The 26,283-nt window shown below is 45.1% G+C and overlaps 1 protein-coding gene across 2 annotated transcripts in view; it reads right to left on the reverse strand.

The window, feature by feature from the left end:
* Window positions 1-26,283, reverse strand: part of zswim8 (zinc finger, SWIM-type containing 8) — a 194,682-nt gene that overhangs the window by 48,916 nt on the left and 119,483 nt on the right. For both annotated transcript variants that reach the window (XM_043679075.1, XM_043679074.1), the window contains 8 exons: window positions 25,782-25,863; window positions 23,587-23,707; window positions 20,969-21,170; window positions 14,609-14,784; window positions 11,161-12,157; window positions 7,236-7,367; window positions 2,680-2,859; window positions 69-252 (listed from right to left, as the gene is read on the reverse strand). In XM_043679075.1, the coding sequence (XP_043535010.1) occupies window positions 69-252; window positions 2,680-2,859; window positions 7,236-7,367; window positions 11,161-12,157; window positions 14,609-14,784; window positions 20,969-21,170; window positions 23,587-23,707; window positions 25,782-25,863 (2,074 nt within the window). The remainder of the gene's footprint in view (window positions 1-68; window positions 253-2,679; window positions 2,860-7,235; window positions 7,368-11,160; window positions 12,158-14,608; window positions 14,785-20,968; window positions 21,171-23,586; window positions 23,708-25,781; window positions 25,864-26,283) is intronic.

The raw sequence follows: 26,283 nt of genomic DNA on the forward strand, positions 1-26,283 counted from the left end.
GGAGGCATAATTGGCTTGTCCATGAGCTGCAGGTACCTTGCAACCACAGAAAACCAGCAGCACTTTACCTGGAGTACACAGGACATCAAAGATGAAGCTGGCCAGCATGAGTGGCAGAACCGGCCTGTAATCACAGAAACTGCCTTCTCTCAGCTGCTCCGCCCTCTCCCGGATTGTGTTCATCTCATTCACACCCAATGGGATCTTCTTCAACAGCCCCACAATCTCGGATTCCTGGTAGGCAAGCTTCACCTGGAAAACATCGGGATACTTTGAGGATATCGAACCACATCCGTACAGCATTGTTCCTTGACCACAGAACGGTGATAATGGCAGACATCTCACAAACTGCTCAGGTACCTTAAGAGTACAGACTGCACAGGAACATCACAAACATAGCTCCTGGATGGAAAGGAATGTGACACCAATCAAACCGGCCAAGAAATCCATCGTGGCTGGTAGAAAACACATGGAACTTTGTAACATGAAGTATACTGCTGCAAGATAGGATTTCAACTCTGCACAAAACCGACATCGAGAAAACGGGGTTCTCCTCTCCAATGGGATTCTTCAAGGCTGAGTTAATCATCACGGAATCCCTACAGCGCAGAAAGAGGCCATTCAGCCCATCAAGTCTGTACCAACCCTCTGAAGAGCAAGTCTGTACCACCTCCCCATCCCCCCTCACCCTATCCCTGTAACCTTGCATTTCCCATGGCTACTCCACACAGCCTGCACATCCCTGGTCACTATGGGGCAAGTTAGCATTGCCAATGAGTTCCACAGATTAACCACCCTCTGGCTCAAGAAATCCCTCCTCATCTCAGTTCTAAAGGGGTCACCCTTTCATTCTAAGCCTATGCCCCCAGGTCCTAGTCTCTTCCATTAGTGGAAACATCTTCCCCATGTCCAGACCCCTCAGTATTCTGTAAATTTTGAACAGATCCCCCTTCATCCTTCTAAACTCCATCACATACAGATCCAGAGTCCTCAACCACTCCTTCACCCCAAGGATCATTCATTTAAACCTCCTCTGGACCCATCTCCAAGATCAGCATATCCTTCCACAGATACAGGGCCCAAAACTGCTCTCAATATTCCAAATACAGTCTGTCCAGAGCCTTATACAGAGGGTTGGTAAAGACTCGATGGGCTGAATGGCCGCTTTCTGCTCTACATCGCTGCTCTTGTATTCGGGTCCTCCCGAAATGAATGCTAACATTGCATTTACCAACAATAAACATTATTGTCCAGGAATAGTTTAACAGCCACCAATGCGCAGGGTAACGTCCAATTCCAGATTTCATTAATGGAAGTTTTATTCCACCAGTTGCTGTGGTGGGAATCAAACCTTTGCCCTCAGGGGTAATTAGAGACGGACAAGTGCTGACCACCCTCATTCCATGAATGAATAGAAGATGAAGAACTGGGTTCATGCTCGCCTTCCAGCAGAGGGCACAGGTCCAAACAAATCCGTGCCTGTTCCTTATGTATATTCCACATATAAACCAGTCTCCATGTACAAATGTTGCCCCTTGTGTCTATTTTAAATCCTTCTCCTTTCACCTTACAAATATGCCCTTTAGTCTTGAAATAGACCACCCTAGGGAAAAGACACCTGCCATTTACCTTATCTATACACCCCCCCCCCCACAATATTTTATAAACCTCTATAAAGGTCACCCATCAACCTCCTACGGTCCAGTGGAAAAAGTCCCAGTCTATCCAGCCTTTCTTTATAACTCAAACCTCCCATACCTGGCAACATCCTGGTAAATCTCTTCTGATTCCTCTCTAGCTTAACAACATCCTGGCCTGAGAGGCCTCATTAAGGATGGGATATTTACTGGTGGTAGTGGTTATAGAGATGTGCAGCATGGAAACTATCCAGCCTTTCTTTATAACTCAAACCTCCCATACCTGGCAACATCCTGGTAAATCTCTTCTGATTCCTCTCTAGCCTAACAACATCCTGGACACGGTACTCCAAGAGAGGTCTCATTAAGGATGGGATATTTACTGGTGGTAGTGGTTATAGAGTCATAGAGATGTACAGCACGGAAACAGATCCTTCGGTCCAACCTGTCTGTGCCGACCAGATATCCCAACCACTTTGTCTATTTATCCTATCCATGCCCCTCATAATTTTGTAAACCTCTATAAGGTCACCCCTCAGCCTCCGACGCTCCAGGGAAAACAGCCCCAGTCTGTTCAGCTCTCCCTATGGCTCAGATCCTCCAACCCTGGTGGCATCCTTGTAAATATTTTCACAACCATTTCAAGTTTCACACCATCTTTCCGATAGGAAGGAGACCAGAATTGCAAGCAATATTCCAACAGTGGCCTAACCGACGTCCTGTACAGCCACAACATGACCTCCCAACTCCTCTACTCAATATTCTGACCAATAAAGGAAAGCATACCAAACGCCTTCTTCACTATCCTATATACCTGCAACTCCACTTTCAAGGAGCTATGAACCTGCACTCCAAGGTCTCTTTGTTCAGCATCACTCCCTAGCACCTTACCATTAAGTGTATAAGTCCTGCTAAGATTTGCTTTCCCAAAATGCAGCACCTCTGGAAGTTTTCTATAAAATTGTCATTCATGTGGTTATGAGAACTTTATGACTCCAAATTATTACCAAAAGTCCAATGACAGCACTTTAGAGTAGCTCACCTCCAGGGCTTTCGTTGATGCTGGTGGCCTCTGCAATTCCAGGGAAAACATTCCAATGCTGTAGGCTAGATCGTGGAGCTCCTGCCTTTCACTGAGGACGATCAGCAGGAAGGCAGCCTTCGCCAGGGTGTTGGTAGCAATGAGGGTCTGCTTGTGAGTCGAAACCTTGTTCTTTTTGCCCTGAAATGGAAGCAAGTTTATACGCTGTCAATGCTGATTGGGACAAGGGACAGTCAAGTGCCAGGTGTGGAGAAGTCACGTGCTCCCCAAGAACGCAAGGAAGAAAAAGCAGCAGTACGTTGTGCAGCACTCTGACCCTGTCCCTTCACTCAATAAGATCACCAATCATCCACGACCTTACCTCCATTTTCCCATCCTGATCTCATTCCCCTTGAGAGCCAAATATCCGATTCCAACGCACACAACTACCACACATTCACAGAGTTCGTAATCCTCTCCATGAAGACATTTCTCCTCATCTCAGTCCTGAAAGGCCATATCTTCTCAGGGTCCATGCTCGCCCCCCGCCATCTATTCCATTCCACACAGAACCCACATAAAATTAGTCCTTCTGTGCCATTCGGTCAATTGATTATTGACTTTACTGATGATCAAGTTATTTTGCCCTGCATCTTTCGGACAAAATAGCAGGACTTTACACTCATTCGTACAGAATTTGAAAATTTCTGAAGTCTTTCACCTTGTTCTCCTCGGGATAAAGGTTAAAAACGTCAAATTTCAAATGATCCACATCAAGTTTACATCACAGAAGAAAAGGGCGCTGAATCGTTGGCAAGTCAACTCTGATTGGCGGAGATGTTGCTATGGAGAAAGTGATGGAGAACTACTTGTGGGCGGCACGGTGGCACAGTGGTTAGCACTGCTGCCTCACAGCACCAGAGACCTGGGTTCAATTCCCGTCTCAGGCGACTGACTCTGTGGTGTTTGCACATTCTCCCCATGTCTGCGTGGGTTTCCTCCGGGTGCTCCGGTTTCCTCCCACAGTCCAAAGATGTGCAGGTCAGGTGAATTGGCCATGCTAAATTGCCCGTAGTGTGTTAGGTGAAGGGGTAAATGTAGGGGGAATGGTCTGTGTGGGCTGCGCTTCAGTGTGGACTTGTTGGGCCGAAGGGCCTGTTTTCACACTGTAAGTAATCTAATCTAATCTACCAAGCCTCTGGTTAGGCCACAAAATGTGAGAAATGTGAACATATTTCATCTGTTTGCAGGGACCAGATCATTACGTACGAATGTCTGTCACCTTTCACAAGAGCCAAATCATCAGCTCAACTGATTACTTTCAACTAGTTGTTAGTGTAGCAGTTAGCGCACTCAGACTTGATCAGCAAGCATCGAATCACAACCAACGACAGACATTTTGTTTTGGCGTTCTTGCACCTATCCTGACGAGTGCAGGTTGAAAGGCTTTAGCAGAAGGTCTCTTTCCAGAAATACTCTCCACTCACATAAACCTCAGGTGCACTTCTCAGCACATATCAATCCCCCCAAGAGATTTTTTAAAAACCCTTTGGAAATCTGTTCCACATGCCTTACTGATCTATAAAATGTTTTACAATTCATTCGTCTGAATCTGTTCAGTGTCCTTCTCGCTCTGTCAGTTACTATTTCCCACCAGCATTCAACGTAATGGCACGTGTCAATGTACCTTATAACCACAGGGTTAAAAATCACACAACACCAGGTTATAGTCCAACAGGTTTAATTGGAAGCACACTAGCTTTCGGAGCGACACTCCTTCATCAGGTGATTGTCACATATAACCTGGTGTTGTGTGATTTTTAACTTTGTACACCCCAGTCCAACACCGGCATCTCCAAATTATAACCCTGCAAAGTGCACAATGCTAAGTAATAATCTTGTAGACAAGGAAGAAACAACAACACAATTACTGTTGACATGAAAGACAGAATTAAGATAGTCAGACGTCACACGACACCAGATTATAGTCCAACAGGGCTCTGGGAGCTTGGGATTTTAAATAAACTGTAACCTGGTGCCGAGTGACTTCTGACTTTGACCACCCCAGTCCAACACCGGCACCTCCACAGAATGGAGACAGACTTGCACTAGGCTGGTTCACTGCTCGCAGGATATCATTCCCATTGTTACAGCCAAGACAAACAGGCCTATGCAGCACAGAAAGAGACCATTCATCCTATCACGGGGTACCTTCAATCGTCCTGTTAACATTTTCTTTCCAAGCAATCTCAAAGTGATTCTGTGAAGAGCGGTCCTACCATGGCTAAGCACTTATGAAAGACGGTAATGTTTGAACTTTCAGCTTTATTTCTTTATTTTCTACTTAAAACTAAGAGGGTCTTCAAAGCATAACTTCTAACCTTATTTGGTATGTTTTACGCTATACCGTAATTACTACAATGTTTAAATTTTAAAACTTTATTCTTTCTTTCTACCTTGTTGAGAGTCTGTACCTACATACCTGTATCTAAGATGGCGTCTGTGTGGCAACATTAGACACTTTTCACTGTACTCCTGCAGTTTTGTACTTGAGTACATGTGACAATAAAATCAAATCAAAAATTACCCAAATCCCTCTTCAAAGTTACTGTTAACTTTGCTTCTGTCACCCTGTCAGGCAGCGTGTTCCATATTATCATTAAACACTGTGTTTAAAATTTTTAAAAATTCCCCTCATCCCCACTTTTGGTCTGTTGTCAATCACCTTAGTGCTTTGCAATGTAAAAGCAAAACTGCAACTTAGGTAGTTCACATCACACCACCTGAGATGTATTGCCACCATTTTTATCCTGTCATGGACCAGATCCGATCCTCTCAAAATGCATTAAGAAGGTAACCGAGACCCTAACATGCTCCTATTTCAAAGGCAAGTGTAAGGTGTTGCGTTCCAGATACAATTTGGTCAAACTACTCAACATTAAGCAAAACATAATTTATTCAACACTACAGTTAAAATACAGCCAAAAAAAGAGGAACTTGGAATAACTTAACCCTACAGGAAAATTTTATAGAATAATAGATTATTTTACTACTAAACAGTGACTGTTCCAATATAGCAACATCACAAACACACCCTCAGCAAAAAGGCAAATTCAGACACAGATTGTCTCACATGCCATTCTCCAATCCTAGAGGAAAGAACATCAAAAGACAATTCTGAGAGAAGTATGTGTAGCAGCTGAGAGATATTCACTACCTCCCAACCTTGCTGAGACCCAGCAACAATTGCTGGAAGCTAAATTAAACATCCTGGTTCTGTGGGTGAGAGCTTGACCACACCCATTCAGGATGCATCTATTGTTCCAACTTCCAAAAAACAAAATACCCAAGGCTTCAGATGTTGTTCATCTTCTCTTAGGTTGCTCGGAACCTCTGCCTTAAAACCTCTCCAAAACAAAAAAAAAGGACAAAATAACCCTTAAAACTACAGTATCATAGAATCCAAGTGCAAGCTACTAGTTTGAGTCTCACGTACAGTTTTGCTAATGTGTTCAAACTGAAGAATGTCGCTCAGTACAATTAGATCATGCCCTTGTTTTTCCACAGTTTGAGGATACATCAATAAGAGAAAACTCCTGGTGGTACCTACAGTTTCCATTTGAGGTGGCAATGCTGGAGGCACTTTGAGGTGACAAACTAAAAGCATCATTCGACAAACAAGGCCCCACCAACTTATTAATACTTTAAATCAAAATATTACCACAAGTATCCAGAATATTTTCCCTGTGGTGACAGAGTTACAGCAAAGATACTGCACAAGAACTGGCCATTCAGGCCATCTAAGTCTAGGCTAGCATTTATGCTCCATGTGCGCCTCCTTCCATCCTGCTTCCTCAGACCTGCCATAGTATCCTGGTATTCCTTTTTCCATCCCGTGTTTATCCAGCTTCCTCCTTAAATGCCTCTATGATATTTGTCTGAGCTGCTCCACATTCTCACCAATCTCTGGGTGAAGTTTTCTTTCTGCAGCCAATAGTTTCAGATTTCCCCGCAAGGGAAATATTTTCTCTACACACATCCAATCCTTTTCCTAAATGTCGGCTCCTCCACCAGGTCTAGCTAATAGATTGCACTGGCTCCCAGTCTTGGCTGCATTCCCATTTGAAAAGAGTCCTCCTTCTATTTGTTTTTCCTGGAAAGCTCTGCAAGTTGCTTCAGCCTTCACTCCTTCCATAACTCTGCACTCTCCTGATTCTAACCTAATGTGCATCGTCAGTTTTTATCATGCTTTCACCTGCTCCAAGTTTTGGAATCCCCTCACTAAACCACTTCAACTCTCTCCATTCTCCATTCCTGTTTGACAAACTTTCCCCTTGTCTTTCCAAATAGTTTGGAATCAGCCATTGTCCTTCAATGTTGAGCTTTGGAAGCCTTTAGAGTGTGTTAAAGGTACTATCAAAATGCAAAGGACTGTTAAATAATTATAGGCATGGATATACAATCGTTAAAAGTTAAGAACACTATGCTGAAACAAATTCCCTACTTTTCAAACAAAATCACCATAAAACAGAAGCAATGACTGGAAATTGATCAAATATTGAAACTTTTGTGTTTACCTTTGTCTGAGGCTGTTCCACCTTCAAATCCGGAGGATTGGCCAGAAGGTCTCTGGCGAGATCAATCGCCAATCGGCAAGCTTCGTTATTGTAGCCGTGAGCGTAAAGAGCCTCTGCACAGGCAAATAATACCTAGAGAAAACAGGTGTAAACTGTAGCCGCAACAATGAACCAAGAGCTGGATGAAACTTGGTGCTGGAGGCGGAGATATCCAGCTGCTCACTAAATTAGCAAATTTCTCTGAACTCTCAGCAGCTTCATGTGACTCGGTCAGTAGCGCCCATGTCCCCATGTAGGTCAGTACTGGGCTCACATCGCACTCCAGTGGCCAAGGGACAATAGCGCGGCTGACATTCCCCAGCAGTGCTGAGGGAGTGCTGCACTGTCAGAGCTATGTCTTTTGAACAACAGGCTAATCTGGGGATCTATCCGTCTTTTTAAATGATCCCACTGCGTTATGTTTGAGAGCAACAGGGGTGTCCAGTATTAAATCCCTCAAATGTCATAAAGATCAACAAATTGACTATTAGTTTATGGGAGCTTTCTTTACGCAAATTGGCGGCTGTGTTCCCTATAACACAATACAGTTCAAAATATACTCCCATTAGCAGTAGTGCACTTTCAGACATCCTGAGATTGTGGAAGGCACTATATAAATGCGAGTCTCTTGTCTTTTAATACTGATTACCTTGCGGGAGGTTTACAAACATGTGCATGTAATCTCATTGCCTTCATACTTACAGATTGAAAATCACTGCAAGTGAAAACTTGGAGCAAACACCCTCCCTTAACTTGTCCTCAAATCCCTCATCTCTAACACACAGAGAATACAGTCCCTGGTTTGCAAACAGGCTCCAACATCGAGTCCAGTCTCAAGTCAATTTGTATGCAGGTCGGAAAACAATGCAAGACCATATAAAATAGTTTTTGTAAATACAAGGGAACAGTCATATATCAGATCTTCAAAATTACAATCATGACTCCTGTGTGCAATTGTGTTTGTAAAGATGAGAGTTTAAGAGTACAGCCAGTTGTGCTATAACATGTGTTTCTTGGGTTTTACACAATTGAAGAATTTAGACGTATACTTGTAGAACATGAACCTCCCTTACCTGTATTGGCTATATTGAGATTCCAGTCCCATTAGTTTAAATGGGGCAGCTATCGCGCGATTATCTTGTAACGCAAGATCGCTTGAGAACGGAACTATTATGTTATATCAGAACTGACTGTACAGGTGCTTGAGTGCATGGGGGGTCGTAAGCACAAGAGTTCATATGTGTTGTAAACAGAGGAACCCATATAGCAGTTAACTTGTTTCAAGGCAACTAGCCAGGTTATTGGTCTAAAACTGGGTTGCAAGCAGGAAAATTAGATTGCAATAAGAAAACAAAAAGGGAAATCTGGAATTGCTGGAAGTCTAGCATGAGAACAAAATCTTCTAGAAAACACCTATCAGGTTAGTCAACTTTTGACCCATTCATACCCAAACCAACATAATCTCTCGTTTTGTTTTGTAGATGTCAGCTAACCTGTTGTGTACTTCCAGCACCCAGTGTATGACAGCTTTTCCATTATATAAAGGTCAGACTGTAACACTGCTGCTGGAAGAGAACCATCAACAAGACATACTGCAGCAAGTGGCCCAGCTTCCATCGACAGTACCTTTCAATGTCCCGAGCTCTGGAAAGGCAACCTCCACCTCCTGCAGCCTTGCCTCAAGGCATGAAAGACGCGCCTAGCTTGCTTTAAAGAGAGAATTGTCAGGAAAAAAATACTGCAGAGGGTTCAGAAAATACTTACAAGGACGTTGCCATGACTGCAGGGTTTCAGTTATAAGGAGAGGCTGGGTAGGCTGAGACTCCTTTCCGTGGAGTGTAGGAGGTTGAGAGGTGACCTAAGAGTGGTTTAGAAAACCATGCAGAACGCAGCTAAGATGAATGACAAAGGGCTTTTCCCCACAGTGAGGGAGTCCAAAACTAAAGGGCACATTATTAAGGTGAGAGGGGAAAGATTTAAAAGAACCGGAGGGGCAAATGTTTCATATAGAGGGTCATTCGTATGTGGAATGAACTGCCAGAGGAAGTGGTAAATGCAGGTACACTTACAACAGGTACATGAATAGGAAAGGTTTAGAGGGATATGGGCCAAATGCAGGCAAATGGCACTAGTTTAGTTTGGGAAACATGGTCAGCATGGAGGAAGGGTCTGTTTCCATGCTGTATTACTATGACAAGTCCCATGCCATCCTAACGTGGGACATTATTACCATCATTCCTTCATCATCATTGGGTCACTAAATTCTGGAACTCACTACCTAGGATCACCTCAAGACCACCTCCATCATGCAGAATCCAGTGGCTCACCATCCTTTGCTGAAAAATGCGTTGCTGGAAAAGCGCAGCAGGTCAGGCAGCATCCAAGGAGCAGGAGAATCGATGTTTCGGGCATGAGCCCTTCTTCAGGAAATTCCTGAAGAAGTGCTCATGCCCGAAACGTCGATTCTCCTGCTCCTTGGATGCTACCTGACCTGCTGCGCTTTTCCAGCAACACATTTTTCAGCTCTGATCTCCAGCATCTGCAGTCCTCACTTTTTGCTCACCATCCTTTCTCAAGGGAAACTGGTGCCAGGCAATAAATGGTTAATGGCAGTCACATCTTGTCAAGAATCTTCACCTAAATAAAGAAATTGAGGATTTTTCTAATAGATGCATTATACTGTTAGAGGAGCTGGAGAGCTCAGTTGGCTGGACAGTTTGTGATGCAGACAGATGCCAGGAGTACGGTTGAATTCCCACATCGGCTGAGATTACAATGAAGGACTGTCATTCTTGATATCTCCCCTTGCCTGAGGTGTGGTGATCCTCAAGCTAAACACCTCAGTCTAATGGGAGAGCAGTCTTATTATAATATTCAAACACTCTGAAGATGTTAGTGTTTGATTTGATATTGGAGCATTGTTTCATTAGCTTTCGCAGTTCTCATGTCAGAATGGGACAGTAACTAGTCAGAGGCAACTTTCATCTTATCAATATTTCAAGTGACAAGAAATGGGAGCGTGCCTCAGGAAGTGCATGACTTTGACCTTTTATGAAGCACACGTGGGCTGTATTCTCAAACGACTGTAAGTCTTTGTGGGAATGTGCATCTCCGAAACTTAACTCAGGATTTTTTTAAAACAACATAATGACTTCCAGAACCACATCAGGTAGTGTTCAGGAAGAGTATGAAGGTCGGAGTTCACACAGCCAAGGGACAATAGCAGATTCCCACTCCTGAAGGTCATTTGTGAATCAGTTGAGGCTGTTTCTCATTAAAGTAATACTCTAGAAAATTTGCAAATTGCTATTTTCCTGATTAAGTTCCATTTCTTGCCATGATAGAATTTGAACTCATGATCACTGAGCTGTCATTTCAGTGTTTATATCCATGGCCAATATCTTTGCATAAGTATATAAGGGCTAGCAGCTAGAATAGGCCATTCAGCCCCTCAAGCCTGTTCTGCCATTTGATATGATCATGTCTGATCTCATCTCAGCCTCAATTCCACTTTCCTGCCTGCTCTCTATGACCCCTCCACCCGTAATCTCCTCCTTAAACTGACTCAATATCCCAGCATCCTCTGCACTCTGGGGGAGTGAATTCCACAGATCCTTATCCCTTCGAAAGTAGTAAATCCTCCTCAGCTCTGTGTGAAATCTGCTACCCCTTATCCTGAAACTGTCCCTTCTCGTCCTAGATTGTCCCACACGACATGTCTACCTTGTGACTCCCCTTTAGCATCTTATTCACCTCAATTCGATTTCCTCTCATTATTCTAATCTCTGGAGAGTAGAGGCCAAAACTGCTCAACCGCTCTTCATAAGACAAATCGCTCACCGCTGGATGTTAAAGTAGAAAGACTTCACGTGGAAGATTGATTTACCTCCATCCTGCTCTCTTGCTCAAGTGGTTTCAAACCAGCGAAGATATCCTGCTCTTCTTCATTACTTCCCTCTTGTTTGCTCTCTTCCTTAGTCACCTCCTGTGGATTAAGATAGTAGACCTGATAGTCGTCCTCCCCTGCTGCAGGACCCTTGGCGGCTTCTAGCCCAAGGGGTTTCGATGAGGCGTCAGCCTTTGCGGGAGTTTCTGGCTCCCCGTTGCTCAGTTCCTCGAGCTGCTCTCCGGCCTGCGGCTTGGCCACAGAGCCATTGGCTTCGGGACGGAAGCCCTCAGCAAAGAAGCCATCGCTCTCGTCCGGGTACAAGTCTTTGTAGCTGCCGTCGTCAAAGTCAAAGGTGTTGGAAGCTTCGGCCCCGAGCGCTAGGGTGCCGTCATCCAGGCCCAGTTCGGCCAGGTCGGGCTCCAACGAGCTGTCCTCGCTGCTGGTCCGCCGTTTCCCTGAATGCTTGCTGGAGGAGCACTTCCCCTGAGGTAGTTTGCACTTGGTTGGGCCCGCTTTGTAAACCGGCTTGTCGGCCTCCATCGCCGTTGACGACGAGCGGCCCAGGTTTCCCCGGGACCCGTCGGGACCAGCTTTCCTCTTGGCCGTGCCGTCTTTCGGGCGCACCGCCGGCTCGGGTGGGCTCCTGCTCTTGCCAACAGAGGCAGGTTTCAACCCGGCGCCCTCCGGGCCCAGAGTCCTCGGCGTTGCCTCGCTGCCAGGCTCGCAGGCCGAGTCAGCGCTGTGCACCTCCGCGCAGGCCTTGCTGCTTTTGTGCGGCGCAGCCTTGGCCCAGCAGAAGGTGCTCTTCTTCTCTGCGCTGTTGTACGTGATGCCGGAGATGGGGAAGGCCTCCTCCCAGCTGAAGTAGCAGGCCTCGACGGCCGGCTTGAAACCCTGGAAAAGTTTATCCAGTGACTTGCGATGCTGGCCCCGCTTCACGATCTCAATCACCTTCAGGTGCCACTGCCTGAGCTGCGAACAGAGCTCCTTCCTCCTGCAGGAGACAAAAAACAAAATGGCAATGCACATGATCAAAAATCGCCTCATAGCAAATTGCAAACTTTGGGGACAGGAAGAACCGCAGACACTGGAAGTCCCAGTCAATAGATTTGGAGCTCCCTGCTCCCCTCCCCAGTCCTGACCAAGGGTTTCGGCCTGAAACTTCGACGTTCCTGCTCCTCGGATGCTGTCTGTCCCACTGTGCTTTTCCAGCTGCACATCTCAAAGACGGTGAAGCAGGAGTCCTATTCGGGAAGCAGCGTGCCATTGCAATTTGCATATTTTCTTCTCTCCTGACTTGAGCCATCGTTTGATAGTAAAAGGGAACGAGAGTTACGGGGAGAAGGCGGGTAATGGAGTTGAGAAACTTCTCAGCCTTGAGCAGACTCGATGGGGTTGAATGGCCTAATTTCTGCTCCTGTGTCTTAAGGTCTTGCACAACCAGCCCCAAATCTGGAGGGCAGTGGACGAATCCCCATCCTCAAATAGCCTGGGGAAATTCACCACTAAACCATCCCCGCCCCCCCCCCCCCACCTCCATAGGGTGGCTGGGGGAGGGGGGTCATTTGCAATGAAGGAGAGTGGGCACCTGCAAAACCTGGGTAGGGCTGAAACACAGCTTTCTGCAAAGGAACACTCCAACATCTGGGAAAACTGAGGCAATCTATTCCTTAAAAGCGAGTTTTGCAAAGATTTGTAGCTCAGGTTAAGGTTCTGGATGTAGGTTTGCTTGCTGAGCTGGAAGGTTCGTTTTTAGACATTTCGTCACCATACTCGGTAACATTATGTTAGCCTCCGGTGAAGCACTGGTGCTATGGGCCGCTTTTTATTTGTGTTTAGGTTTCCTTGGGCTGGTGTTGTCATTTCCAGTGGTGATGTCATTTCCTGTTGTGATGTCATTTCCTGCTCTTTTTCACAAGGGGTGGTAAATGGGATCCAAGTCAATGTGTTTGTTGATAGAGTTCCGGTTGGAATGCCATGCTTCTAGGAATTCTCATGCGTGTCTCTGTTTGCCTTGTCGTAGGATGGATGTATTGTCCCAGTCGAAGTGGTGTCCTTCCTCATCCATATGTAAGGACTCTAGTGAGAGTGGGTCATGTCTTTTTGTGGCTAGTTGATGTTCATGTATCCTGGCAGTTAGTTTTCTGCCTGTTTGTCCAATGTAGTCCGAACACATTGACTTGGATCCCATTTACCACTGCCTGAGAAAAAGAACAGGAAATGACATCACTATAGAAAATGACATCACCAACCCAAGGCAATCTAAACACATAAATAAAAAGCAGGCCATACCACCAGTGCTTCACTGGAGGCTCACTGATGATGTTACAGAGTATGGTGACGAAACGTCTGAAAATGAACCTTCCAGCTCAGTGAGCAAACTTACATCCACTATTCCTTAAAAACTAACACAAACTATATCACTTAGAGTTGCAGCAGTTCAGGAGCTACTTTATGGAGGGAGAAAGGTAATGGGTTAGAGTGTAATGAAAGTGGTTCTAACATCACAATAGAATACTGAACAGTTTTATTTCATAATGATTTGTGGCACAGTGGCTCAGTGGTTAACACTGCTGCCCCTCAGCACCAGGTAACCGGGTTCGATTCCACCCTCAGGCAACTGTCTGCGTAGAGGTTGAACATGCTTCCCTTGCCCGTGTGGGTTTCCTCTGGGTGCTCCAAAGATGTGCAGGTTAGGGGGATTGGCTATGCCAACTTGCCTATTGTGTCCAGTGATATGCAGGCTAAGGGGGTTAGCCATGGGAAATGTAGGCTTACGAGAATAAGGTAAAGGTTTGGGTCTGGGATGCTCTCCACAGGGCCGGCGTGAACTGGATGGGCCTAACGGCCTCTTTCCCGTGCATAGGGATTTTATGATTTAGGTGCTGTCACATCTGAAAGCAACATGCATGCTATGACTGGATTGAAGTGCAGTTATTGTGTTAGAGATAAACATATCTAACATTTGGTTGTGACATCTCTGATCTGCAAAAAGCACATTTCGGCTGATGGCTTTTTATATGCAAAGTGTGTCAGTGTTTTTTTTTAAAAATGACAAAAGCGTTTCTTGCCAACTTTGAGAGATATCTTATGTTTATTTTAAAACTGTTGCGTATAGGAAGTTAATGCTTTCCTTGCGTGTCACAGTTTGAAACATAGGGGATTGACGATGATTACTGGAAAGGAATGATAAGTCTATCTCATTTTGTTTCTGTGGGAGCCCGAATTTGCCAGACAGCAGTTCAAACACAGGAGTCACTGCACGAAGAGCTGGGGCAGTATGGTGCTTTTCTCCACCACCACCCCCAGCAATAGTTAAATCCTTAACCACCAGGCAGTAACTTGTAGTTACCCACCCTCTTCAATGCTAGGGAGCCCCACACCCGCGGAGGGGAAGAGGGGTGTTATCTCAGCTTCTCAATGATAACAAGCACTTTTTAATTACCTTTGAGGACTCATGGTGGGATCCAGGACTGCCAGCCTCCACAAGACCACCATCTCATCACACATACTGGCACAGGCATGGGCTGCCACCTCAGACTGACCATTACTGCGGCCTGTGTGACCACTGGCACTGCTGTGTGACGCAGAGGTCCGCACGCTGTACCACCATCCAATTATCTACAGAAAGAAAACCAATTGGAGCAACAAGAAAAAAAGAGAAAGAGAGAGAGAGAGAAAGAGAGAGAAACAGAAAGAGAAACAGAAAGAGAGAGAGAGAGAGAAACAGAGAGAAAGGAAACAGGTTAGCATCACTCACTTAAAATAAAAACAAATATGTGGTACGATAGGTCAGTGGTTAGCACTGCTGCCTGGCAGCACCAGGGACCCAGGTTCGATTCCAGCCTCGGGTCACTGTCTGTGTGGACTTTGCACATTCTCTGTGTCTGCATGGGTTCCCTCCGGGTGCTCCGGTTTCCTCCCACAGTCCAAAGATGTGCAGGTTAGATGAACTGGCCATGCTAAATTGCCTGTAGTGTTAGCTGCATTAGTCAGGGGTAAAGGTAGGGTAATAGGGTGGAGGAATGGGTCTGGGTGGGTTACTCTTTGGAGGGTCAGTGTGGACTTGTTGGGCCAAATGGCCTGTTTCCACATTGTAGGGAATTTAATCAAATCAAAGGAATGTAGGGAATCTAATGTAAACTTGATTGTTCCATCTGTACGAGGCTGGGTATGGTTATTTAACATAACCATGTTATGTGTAACCATTGTCTGGGACTTCAGCAGTCTGCAAGGTGGAAAGACTGCTCCAGACAGGAGTTAACTTAACGCCGGACCAGATCTACCTACAGCGGAGTTGGCACTGTGTAAGAGAACCAGCCGCCATATTGTTCACAGCAAGATCTCAGGAATGACGGGATAAAGGGCCAGTTAGTCTGTCTCACTCAGGGGATGACTGGGACCAAGCTTCCTGCTAGGTTTTACCATACAGCTCTTCATCCGACTTTTATCAAGCAGTCTGGGGTGGGGAGGGGGGAGGTTGACTCAGTTTTATGAATCATTAGAAAGATGGCAGTCAAGGCTGGTGTAAAGGCTTGTAGCCGGGGTACTGGTCATCGTAGTTGTGGGTATGCTCACTGAGCTGGGGAGTTGATTTGCAGACATGTTGTCCCCTGTCTAGGTGACACCTTCCTGTTGGACCATCCTGTGAAGTGCTGGTGTACTGTGTCTTCTGGAATTTATTTGGTTCTGTTCCTGTTGCTTCTGGTTGTTTGTTGTAGGGACTGGTATATTGGGTCTAGGTCAATGTGTTTGTTATTGGAGTCTGTGGATGAGTGCCATGCTTAGAGAAATTCTCTGGCTGTCCTCTGTTTGGCTTGTCCTACGATTGTTGTGTTACCCCTGTCGAATTTGTGGTCCTTGTCATCTGTGTGTGGGGCTCCTAGGGACCAGCTGGTCGCGGCACCTTTGACAATGCAACTCCACCTCACTATACGCCTCCTGACGTGTTCAGTCTGGAAAATTTGCTCCAGGCTCGAAATGGGGCTTGAACCGACAACACTCAGACTTGGATAATCAACGTGGTCGGAAATTACTTTACTGGGGAGCAACGTGAGGAATAGGAGCAGGAGGTAGGTCATTCAGCCCCTCCAGCTGATGCAGTACCGTCATGGTTGATCAGATCTCAGACTCAAGTCCGTCTTCCAGTCTGTCTCCCCCTATAATCCAGGGCCCCCATTTGGTGAAAACTAATGGTCCATTTTAGCCTTGAGTTTATTCCATGACTTGATCGCCACTGTTCTGTGGGATAAGGATTTCCAAAATTCACAAACTTTGAAGGAAGAGATTTCTCTTCATCTCTATGTTAAATGGGAGGGTGGGTGGAGGGTGCTCTTATACTGATACTACGCCCTCCAGTTCCTGATAGCCCCCCCCCCCCCCCAAAAGGTAGGGGTAGAGGTTGAGGGGGAACATTCACTCCCACATCATCAATTGGAGCTTGATTGGTTTGGCAAAGAGATGACATTAAAGCAGACGGATTGAGGGTTAAAGGCTACAGGCTACGCAAGGTCTCGGCTGAGGACCTCCTGCATTAGTGCGGAATGCTGACCAACAGGGAGGACAATATGGTCACTTCCCATGAATCTTAGGATGGCATACAAAGAAATTCATGGTGTGATTTCAATGCTTTGCAGTTTCAAAACACAAGTAAGGGAGCTCAAAACTAACAAAAAAAAGAGAAAAATAAGTGGCTTGTACACTTTAGCCCACATGACATAGACCACAGAGAGCTGGGCTCTTACTGAGTCAGATATCTGGAAACTTATTAACTAACCATGTATATTAATGCATTTGTTGTAGGTATGTTCGCCGAGCTGGGAGTATGGATTGCAATGGGAACGAAACCACATAAATTCTAACCGACACAAAAGAGCAGCGCTTCACAGGAGGCTCCACAGCACTGAGGATGTCACCCAGAAAGGGGACGAAATGTCTGCAAACCAACATCCCAGCTCAGCAAACATACCCACAACCATGGCAACCAAGCTACAAATCTTTCCACAAACCTATGTACATCACTATTACAGCTCAGACTCTCATACTAAGTCTAGATTAAGGGTTTCCTTCAATGACTATTAGAGTACATACACAGCTGACTAGTTGACTGGCTGTTAACTGCTAATAATTAAACAGTAAGATGGAGTAGAGCATCACATTCATGATACTAGTTAGTTGTCTCAAAGGTATGGCCCTTTTCTGAGCTAATACAACAGAAAGCAACCAGTGTTCATATACAAGAGAAAGATATATTGTACTTTTAAAAAGTTAATCATACTTTCCTGCACACTTTTAGTCCTGTCCAGGAACACCCTTGTTCTGGTGACTCACCCTATTAGATTCTCTCATTACATAGAGGTCTATAACACAGAAAAAGGCCCTTCAGCCAATCAAGCCCATGCCGGTCACAAACAACCATTTATTATCGATTCCAATCCCAATTAGAAGGGGAAATAAAATTGGTGCACTTGCCTTATGAGGGATTACACAGCGGATTACTTAATTGTGGGTTTGTACATAACTGTACATGATCGCAAACAGAAACAGAAATTCTGGATAAGCTCAGCAGGTCTGGCAGCACCTGTGGACAGCATTGAGAGTTAATGTTCTGAGGAAGGGTCACTCGACCCCAAACATTGACTCTGATATCTCTCCACAGATACTGCCGGACCTGCGGAGCATCGCCAGCAATTTCTGTTTCTGCTTCTGATTTACAGCATCCGCAGCTCTTTCGGTTTTTGCTCTGTACGCAGACTGGGTGCTACCTGGAACAAATTCGAATTATGAGGCACGACTTTGAGCGAGTGTGTGTGTCGAGGTTCTCAGACCACCCTGCTCTTGGTTGGTGACAGTGTCAAACGTATTGACAGCAGACCTTGCACCTTCCATACTCAACAGACTCGTAGCTAACATAATGATCCCAGCTGACAGTATTATTGGACAAGGCAAATCCCTGACTGAAATCTGCCTTTGTAGATTTTTTTTAAAAAGTTAACATTGTGGCCATTCACTGAAACATGGGTACATAAAGCAGAAGATTTTCTTTAACAATAAACAGAACTTGATTACATGAAGGAACAAAAAATGAAATCAAACAAATAAAGCTATCTAAATATAAACAGACATCAAAACAATGTCTTGTCTATTCATCAACTCCATTATTTTACAGCATTTCAAATTCAGATTTTAGATTAGATTACATTACAGTGTGGAAACAGGCCCTTCGGCCCAACAAGTCCACACCGACCCGCCGAAGCGAAACCCACCCATACCCCTACATTTACCCCTTACCTAACACTACGGGCAATTTAGCATGGCCAATTCACCTGACCTGCACATCTTTGGACTGTGGGAGGAAACCGGAGCACCCGGAGGAAACCCACGCAGACACGGGGAGAACGTGCAAACTCCACACAGTCAGTCGCCTGAGGCGGGAATTGAACCCGGGTCTCCGGCGCTGTGAGGCAGCAGTGCTAACCACTGTGCTGCACACTAACCCAGCACTAACCCATTTGTTTTTCTGTATCAAATGTTCAGCTATGACTTAACTGTTTTTACCCTGTTCTGTCCTGTGAAGTCTACTTACATGAATGCTCATGAAACACAAAGCTTAGACTTTCTCAGTCATTTAATCATCTGCAGATTTCTAACCAAACACTCCTGGTCTGGAACTTTCACAAGTTAAACTTGTCTACCGAGGTAACTGAGCTTTCCATGATCTCGTTTTTTATTCCTTTCTAGGAGAGAAAGTTTATTTGTTTCTATCATCAGTCAGGTCTCATCCAAACACTACCCAAAAGAGGTCCCGCCCAAAAACGTCCCCTTCCAGGCACCGCCCAAAAACGTCCCCTTCCAGGCACCGCCCAAAAACGTCCCCTTCCAGGCTCCGCCCATAAAGTCCCTTTCCAGGCACCGCCCAAAAACGTCCCCTCCAGGTCCCGCCCAAAAACGTCCCCTCCAGGTCCCGCCCAAAAACGTCCCCTTCCAGGCACCGCCCAAAAACGTCCCCTTCCAGGCACCGCCCAAAAACATCCCCTCCAGGCACCGCCCAAAAACGATCCCCTCCAGGCACCGCCCAAAAAGGTCCCCCTCCAGGTCCCGCCCAAAAACCTCCCCTTCAGACACCGCCCAAAAATGATCCCCTCCAGGCACCGCCCAAAAACGATCCCCTTCCAGACACTGCCCAAAAAGGTCCCCTTTCAGACACTGCCCAAAAACGTCCCCCTCCAGGTCCCGCCCAAAAACCTCCCCTCCAGGCACCGCCCAAAAACCTCCCCTCCAGGCACCGCCCAAAAACCTCCCCTCCAGGCACCGCCCAACAGAGCTCTCAATCTCTCGGTTTCTCAGCTAAAATCAAACCTTGATTATTCGAAACTAAAAGCAAGCTAATGCTCTCCATGTCTACATTCCCTATCATAAACCCCACAGTTATAAAGAATATTTTTTAATGCTCCAGGGGATTTATAGTAACCTGTTCTCTGCCACATTCTGGACTAGATCACTGTTCTGCAAGTGCTCTCTGACCATTTTAGGGTTGGCACATTGGCTCGGTGGTTAGCACTGCTGCATCACAGCATCAGGGATCTGGGTTTGAATCCACCCTCAGGCGAATGTCTGTGTGGAGTTTGCATTCTCTCTCCGGGTCTGCATGGGTTTCCTCCGGATGCTCGGGTTTCCTCCCACAGTCTAAAGATATACAGGTCAAATAGCTAAGTTGCCCCGAAGTGTCCATGTCTGTGCAGACTAGGTGGATCAGCCATAGGAAATGCTGGGTTACCGGGACAGAGTAAAGAGGTGAGTTTGGGTGGGATACTCTTCAGAGGGCAGGTGGGGTCCCGATCGGCTGAATGGCCTGCTTCCACCCTGTAGAGATTCTATGTTTTTTTTACATAATTAGCACCTACATCCAACCTCTAAAAATAACATTAATGTTATATAAACCACACACCTTTTATCACAGAGATTCTGCTCAGAGAGTGCAAGAGACACCAGATATTCCTAGTAAGGCCAGTCTGAATAGAACTCCAAGCAAATCCAATATTGAGGCGTATATTATTCCAAATAGCTGCAGGAAGGATGCTGACCCCACCTGGGATAAAGTCTCAGGACAAGGGCGGACCATTGAGGACTGAAAGGAGGAGGAATTTCCTCACGCGGACGAAGGTGAATTTTTGGAATTCTCTCCCCCAGACAACTGTGGATCCTCAGAGCTTGAGCATGCTCAAGACAGAAACAGATTAAATATTAAGTACATAAGGAAAATGGGGATAATGCAGGGAAATAACGTTGGGGTAGTTGAGAGACGGAGCAGGTTCGTGAGGCTGAGTGGCCGAATCCTGTTCTGAATTTCAAATGTCCAAATATTCAGCTAGTTTTGGCAGAATTACCACTATCTTGTGCAAATGCCAAATGGCTGAGGAAGTGGTGGATGCATGTCATTTAAATGTTTAAAAGACATTTGGATAAGTACATGAAGAGGAAAGATTTGGAGGGAAATGGGCCAGACGTAGACAGGTGGGACTAGTTTAGTTGGATTATAGACTGGTTGGACCGAAGGGTCTGTTCCTGTGCTATACCACCCTATGACTTTTCCCCATTTCACCATACTGCCACTTGTGCATCACTGCAATTTCTGGCACAGACCCAATGGGCCGAATGGCTTCCTTCTGTGCCGTTAGGCTTTCCTTTTCCTAGTTCCACTTTGACTTCGCGATGCCAGTGCCCGGGACTGACGTTTCCATGCTCCCCAGCTGACAGAACCACAAGTTTAGATGGACTCGCTCTTACCCGAAGCCCCATACAGTACCTGCTCGTAGGTCAGACACTGGTCGGTGAGAATTTCGAGGAGGGGGGCTGCGTTGCTGTCACGACGTTTGAACATCTCGCGGACAATTGACAAAAGATTCCAGATGCCCTCTGGTTCCCGTCCTCGGAGGGGCCGTAGGAGGCACGCCCACTCTGCAGCAGCTGGAGGCTCCGTCGATGACAAATACAATGAGTTGACATCGCTGCAGTGAAACACCAAAATCTGGAATTAAAAATCTAATGATGACCGTGAATCGATTGTCTGAAAAACCCATCTGGTTCACTGATGACCTTTAGGGAAGGAAACCGCCATCTTTACCTGGTCTGGCCTACATGTGACTCCAGACCCACAGCAATGTGGTTGACTTTTAACTGCCCTCTGGGATGGGCAATAAATGCTGGTCCAGCCAGCAAAGCCCTCACCCAGTGAATGAATAAAGTGAAAATAAACATTTTCAAGGACCATCATTTTAAGTACCTCATGACCAAGTTGAAAGCAAAACATGGATTTTAATTGAATCCTTAACCATAGTGTGCCTTAACCATAGTGTGCCTTAACCATAGTGCATGGATTTCACAAAAATTAGCAACGCATTCTCTGAAGAATTAGGAGCAGAAGTCTGCGTTTAGTCAGGCTTAAAGGACACACAATAAAGTGTTGAAAAGGGAACATCAATCACGGAGTACATCAGTATTTGTTGACCACTTGTAATTGCTCTCGAGGTGACACTGCTGACCGACTTCCTGCACTCGCTTTGCTGTCGGCACTCCCCCTTCAGTGAGTCCCAGAATCCTGACCCAGCGACACTGAAGGAACAGTGACATACTTCCAAGTCAGGATGGTGAGTGGCTTGGATGTGGGGGTGTTCCCCATGTGTCTGCTGCTCTTGGCTGTAGAAGTCACACAGGCTATCATTTATCACGCAGTGTGTGATGTGAAATTTATGGCACTGTAACGTTCTAACTTTCACCATTATCCAACATTTCATTCTCAAGTGCCATTAAAAAAATGATGGGTTCAATTAGATTCAGTACTTCTCCGATATAGCTGAATATTAGATTGGTTTATATCAGGATGTTAGGCTAAATTAGAATGAGTCATCTTGGATGAAGACCGACTACATTAGCAGAAATAAATAAATAGAACAGGGAGAGGACAGGGTAAAATTACTAGCAGGATCAACTGCTCTGACTTTATTTTTTAATTAAAATATGCTCAAAAGGTTTGTTTTAGTAGCTCAGCATTTTTACGATCAAAGATATAAATCCTAAAATTTAATGTTTTATTGTTGGAACATTAATGCTGTCACAGTGTGTAAGTTGAGAAGGTACAAACTGTACAGACTGGGAACACATCAATTAATAGACCTGAAACCAGTCTAAGGTATATACTTGTTTCACTAGAGAGCTAGTATAGTGGAGCAGTAATCTAGGGATTTAAACTTCTGAAAGAAGGCTTTGTTGCAAGATTACCTCGGATTACAAAGTGCAGACATATGCAAAATAATCCACACAGCAGCAATTTCAGGCATTGCTGACGCTCCTGCTAAAGATAGGTGAGGACACTACCTAACATGAAAAAAGCTGCAACCTGATGACATCATATGTCCCACAGGTTTGATGACATCATAGGCCGCCTACGTTGATGACATCACAGACAGTACACATTTGATGGTATCACGGGTTGCACAACTGGATTACACCATCAACATGGTGACCCAATACTACCATGAAATCCAGGGAACTGGATGGAAGAGCTGTGCCTCGGGCTTGCTGTCACAGAACTTTGCTGTGCATACAATTGGCTGCCCCCCCCCCCGCCTCCCTAACACAAGGGCTACACTTCAAAAAGAAGATGGCTCAGAGCTATCCTTAGGACAGATCACACAAACTTTGCGGGCCAACTTGTGAAATTCCTGCAGAGAAATTAGATTACTTACATGATTAGATTAGATTACTTAGTGTGGAAACAGGCCCTTCAGCCCAATAAGTCCACACCAACCCGCCGAAGCGCAACCCACCCAGACCCATTCCCCTACGTTTACCCCTTCACCTAACACTACAGGCAATTTAGCGTGACCAATTCACATAACCTGCACATTGACAATGACACTTAAAAAAGATTCAACACTCAAATATTATATGGATATATTTTGCTCAATGTACAATTTGGCATTCCCTACCAAAAAAAACCCCAAAAGTTCCAAAGAAATTCTCTCAGAGAATCTTCTTTTGAGGATGAGGAACAGGCTGGCATTTCTACAGGAATAACACCAATCTATGAACAGCAGTTTGCTAATGACCAGATCATTGGTTTGCGTGGTGTTAGTCAATAATTAAATATTGGTCAGGAAATCAAGGAATTCTTCAGAATTGTACCAGGGATCTTTTATATCTATCAGAGATAAGAGATAGGGTCTCGGTTTAACATCAGACAACATTGGTAAATGCCAACAGACCAGTGTCCAGACCACTGCGCTGAAGGGTCAGCCTTGGTTATTATGGTCAAAACTCTGCAGTGGGACATGAACACACACAATCCTCTGACTGAGAGTGCAACAAAAAAGAACAGCATTTCAGGAAAAACCCATAGGATGATGGATTAAGAAAAAGGATTACCTGAACACAACGGGAGAGGGGCCACAGAACTTGTGGAGAGTTTTCTTGATGTTGTCGCTAAGCGTCGATTCATCAAGGTACCAGGTGCTCTGGTCTGAAGCAGATGGTCCAGCAGTGGGATCTGTCAACAGCAATCAACTTTTTCAAATGAATTCAAAGTTTCCCACAGATAAAATCTGGCAACAGTTAGACAATTGTACAAAATAATATATATTTATTTAGTCAATAGTACAAGGCATTATAATACTTTGTAACAGAAACAGCCCATTCAGCCCAACTGGTCTATGCTAGCACTTATGCTCCATATGAGCATTTCTAATCCCACTTTAACAACATACCCTTCTATTCCTTTCTCCCTCCTGTTTATTGAGCAGCCCCTTCAATGCAATTGTGTGACTTGTCTCAACTAGTTCTTGCAATTGAGTGTCCCACATTCAGGTCAAGTGGAAACAATTGTTTTCTACAGCATGCTGTGTCGTGTCCTAATTAATGCTGAGAGTGGTCATCTCCCCACACTCACACGGCTGACCTCAGTGAGTGCCAAGAACAATAACAGGAATAGCATTTCAGAAGGAAAGTATTAGATACGATCCACACTCTCCACTGAGCTCTGGAAAGTCACACCTTGCTGAACTACACAGCCTCCGAATAAATCCATGTTCATGTCACTAACAACCGCGGTTCACCAGTTGATATGAGGCGTATTTCACAAACTTGCAACTTTACTAAGAGTGAGGGTCCATGACATTGTTATAAATTGCTAAAAGGAAGAAGCTAGGTTTGGCTTCAATTGAATTGTCGTGGAAGGGTCGAGCAGTTAGGAGAAATTCTCCATTTCATTTCACAAGCGTAGGACATCCAATAACCACATGATGTCACATGACAGGAGAATACACAGACATCAGAAATCATACCAGAAAACCAAAGGACTTTTACTTAACATGTCTCATTCGCCCAGTGTAAGATCTTACGAAGGGTCTGTGATCCCCTGGAGGTGTCTCTTAATATATGTAAGTTAGTACTTTCTAATTTTATAATTTCCCAATCTTGTGTGTTTGGATAGCTACTGCAGTTTCAGGTATGGAGAACCCATTGAGGGTATAACGGTTGAGATGCTGCAGGAGAACATTTAGTTATGGAAAAGAAATGGCTGCAATCATTGCAGTAACCAATTATGGCCACTAGTCCACAGAGTCAAAATTGTGGATTTCATTCTAACTATTTTGAGGAGTCAGTTCTGGATAACAGCTCTCTTGTGGGGTCCACAATCCAATATATCAAGAAGCTATCTTGTTCCATGTTTATAAATTCACATCCTATTGTCACATTTCCAGTTGGGATATTGTGTTACTCGGTGTCATCCATTACAGAATCCCTACAGTGCAGAAAGAAATCATTCAGCCCATAGAGTCCACACTAATCCCCCAAAAAGGATCCCAACTAGATCTACTCTATCCCTGCATTTCCCATGGCTAACCCATCTACCCTGCAGAGCCCTGGACACTACGGGCAATATTAGCATGGCCAATCCACCTAACGTACGCATCTTTGGACTGTGGGAAGAAACTGGAGCACCCGGAGGAAACCCACACAGACACAGGGAGAATGTGCAAACTCCACACAGACAGTCACCTGAGGCTGGAATTGAATCTGAGTTCCTGGCACTGTGAGGCAGCAGTGCTAACCACTGAGCCACTGTGCCACACCACATGCAAACCATTCTAATCTCTCACGATGATATTGTCCTCTTTTTGCTTTCCCAGTCAACATTAGCAGATTCCAGTTGTTGGTCAGTTTATTCTGATTTTTTTCTCAAAAACAGGAGCCACTCTATTCTCATTTTCCCCCTTCCAGAAAGACTGCTTAAACATCCTCAAAACCTAGATAATCTCGCGAATCATACAATGCCTCTCCTGTCACTTTCGGGCACAGTACTAATCATGAGCGGAGGGACAATATTAGGCAAATGGTGAGTACAGTTTCTAAACAACACAAGCAAACTTAAAGAGAATTACAGAGGAACCTTGATTATCCGAACGACACAGATGGGGAGTATTTTTTTTGGATAATTGAATGTTCGGACAATCAAATGTTCAGATAACACAGTTTAGCCAAGCACTGGGACCTTGCGATCTTATTCGGATAACCTGAAATTCGGATAATCGAGGTTCCTCTGTACACCAGAACGCTGTTACCTGGAGCCCCACAGACGGTGTTAATTGCAGTGGACTGGGATGAAAGTAACTCATCAAGAAGTCTTTGTGCAGTGGGGAGGATCTTCCATCAAAAGGAGAGAAAGAAAGACACAGAGAGAAAAACGAGGACAAAGTGAGAATATAACAGAACTATTTTACTTAATGCTCTCCCGTATGATGAGAGTTTTGCAATATTTTAAGCACAACTTTGGTTCCGATCTTAAACAATAAATTGCACAATCTCTGCCCGTGGTAAAGACAGCGCCTGAGGTTTAATAATTAACTGTACTCCTGTTTATAAGTCGCCATCTTTGCACAGCTCAACTCTCATGACCACTGGTTCACTGGTGCTAGGATCAACCTTAAGTAAAAACACCATAGCATCTGAAATTGGACATATTCAATACTCGGCTTGCAGACTGGCAGCAAATGTGAGATGCAAGCCCCAGATGCTACAGACCTCAGCTTTCAATTTTTACTTCTATTTTCCCACGGCATTGCT

This window comes from Chiloscyllium plagiosum, chromosome 38 (assembly GCF_004010195.1).
Source record: "Chiloscyllium plagiosum isolate BGI_BamShark_2017 chromosome 38, ASM401019v2, whole genome shotgun sequence".
Lineage (NCBI taxonomy): Eukaryota > Metazoa > Chordata > Chondrichthyes > Orectolobiformes > Hemiscylliidae > Chiloscyllium > Chiloscyllium plagiosum.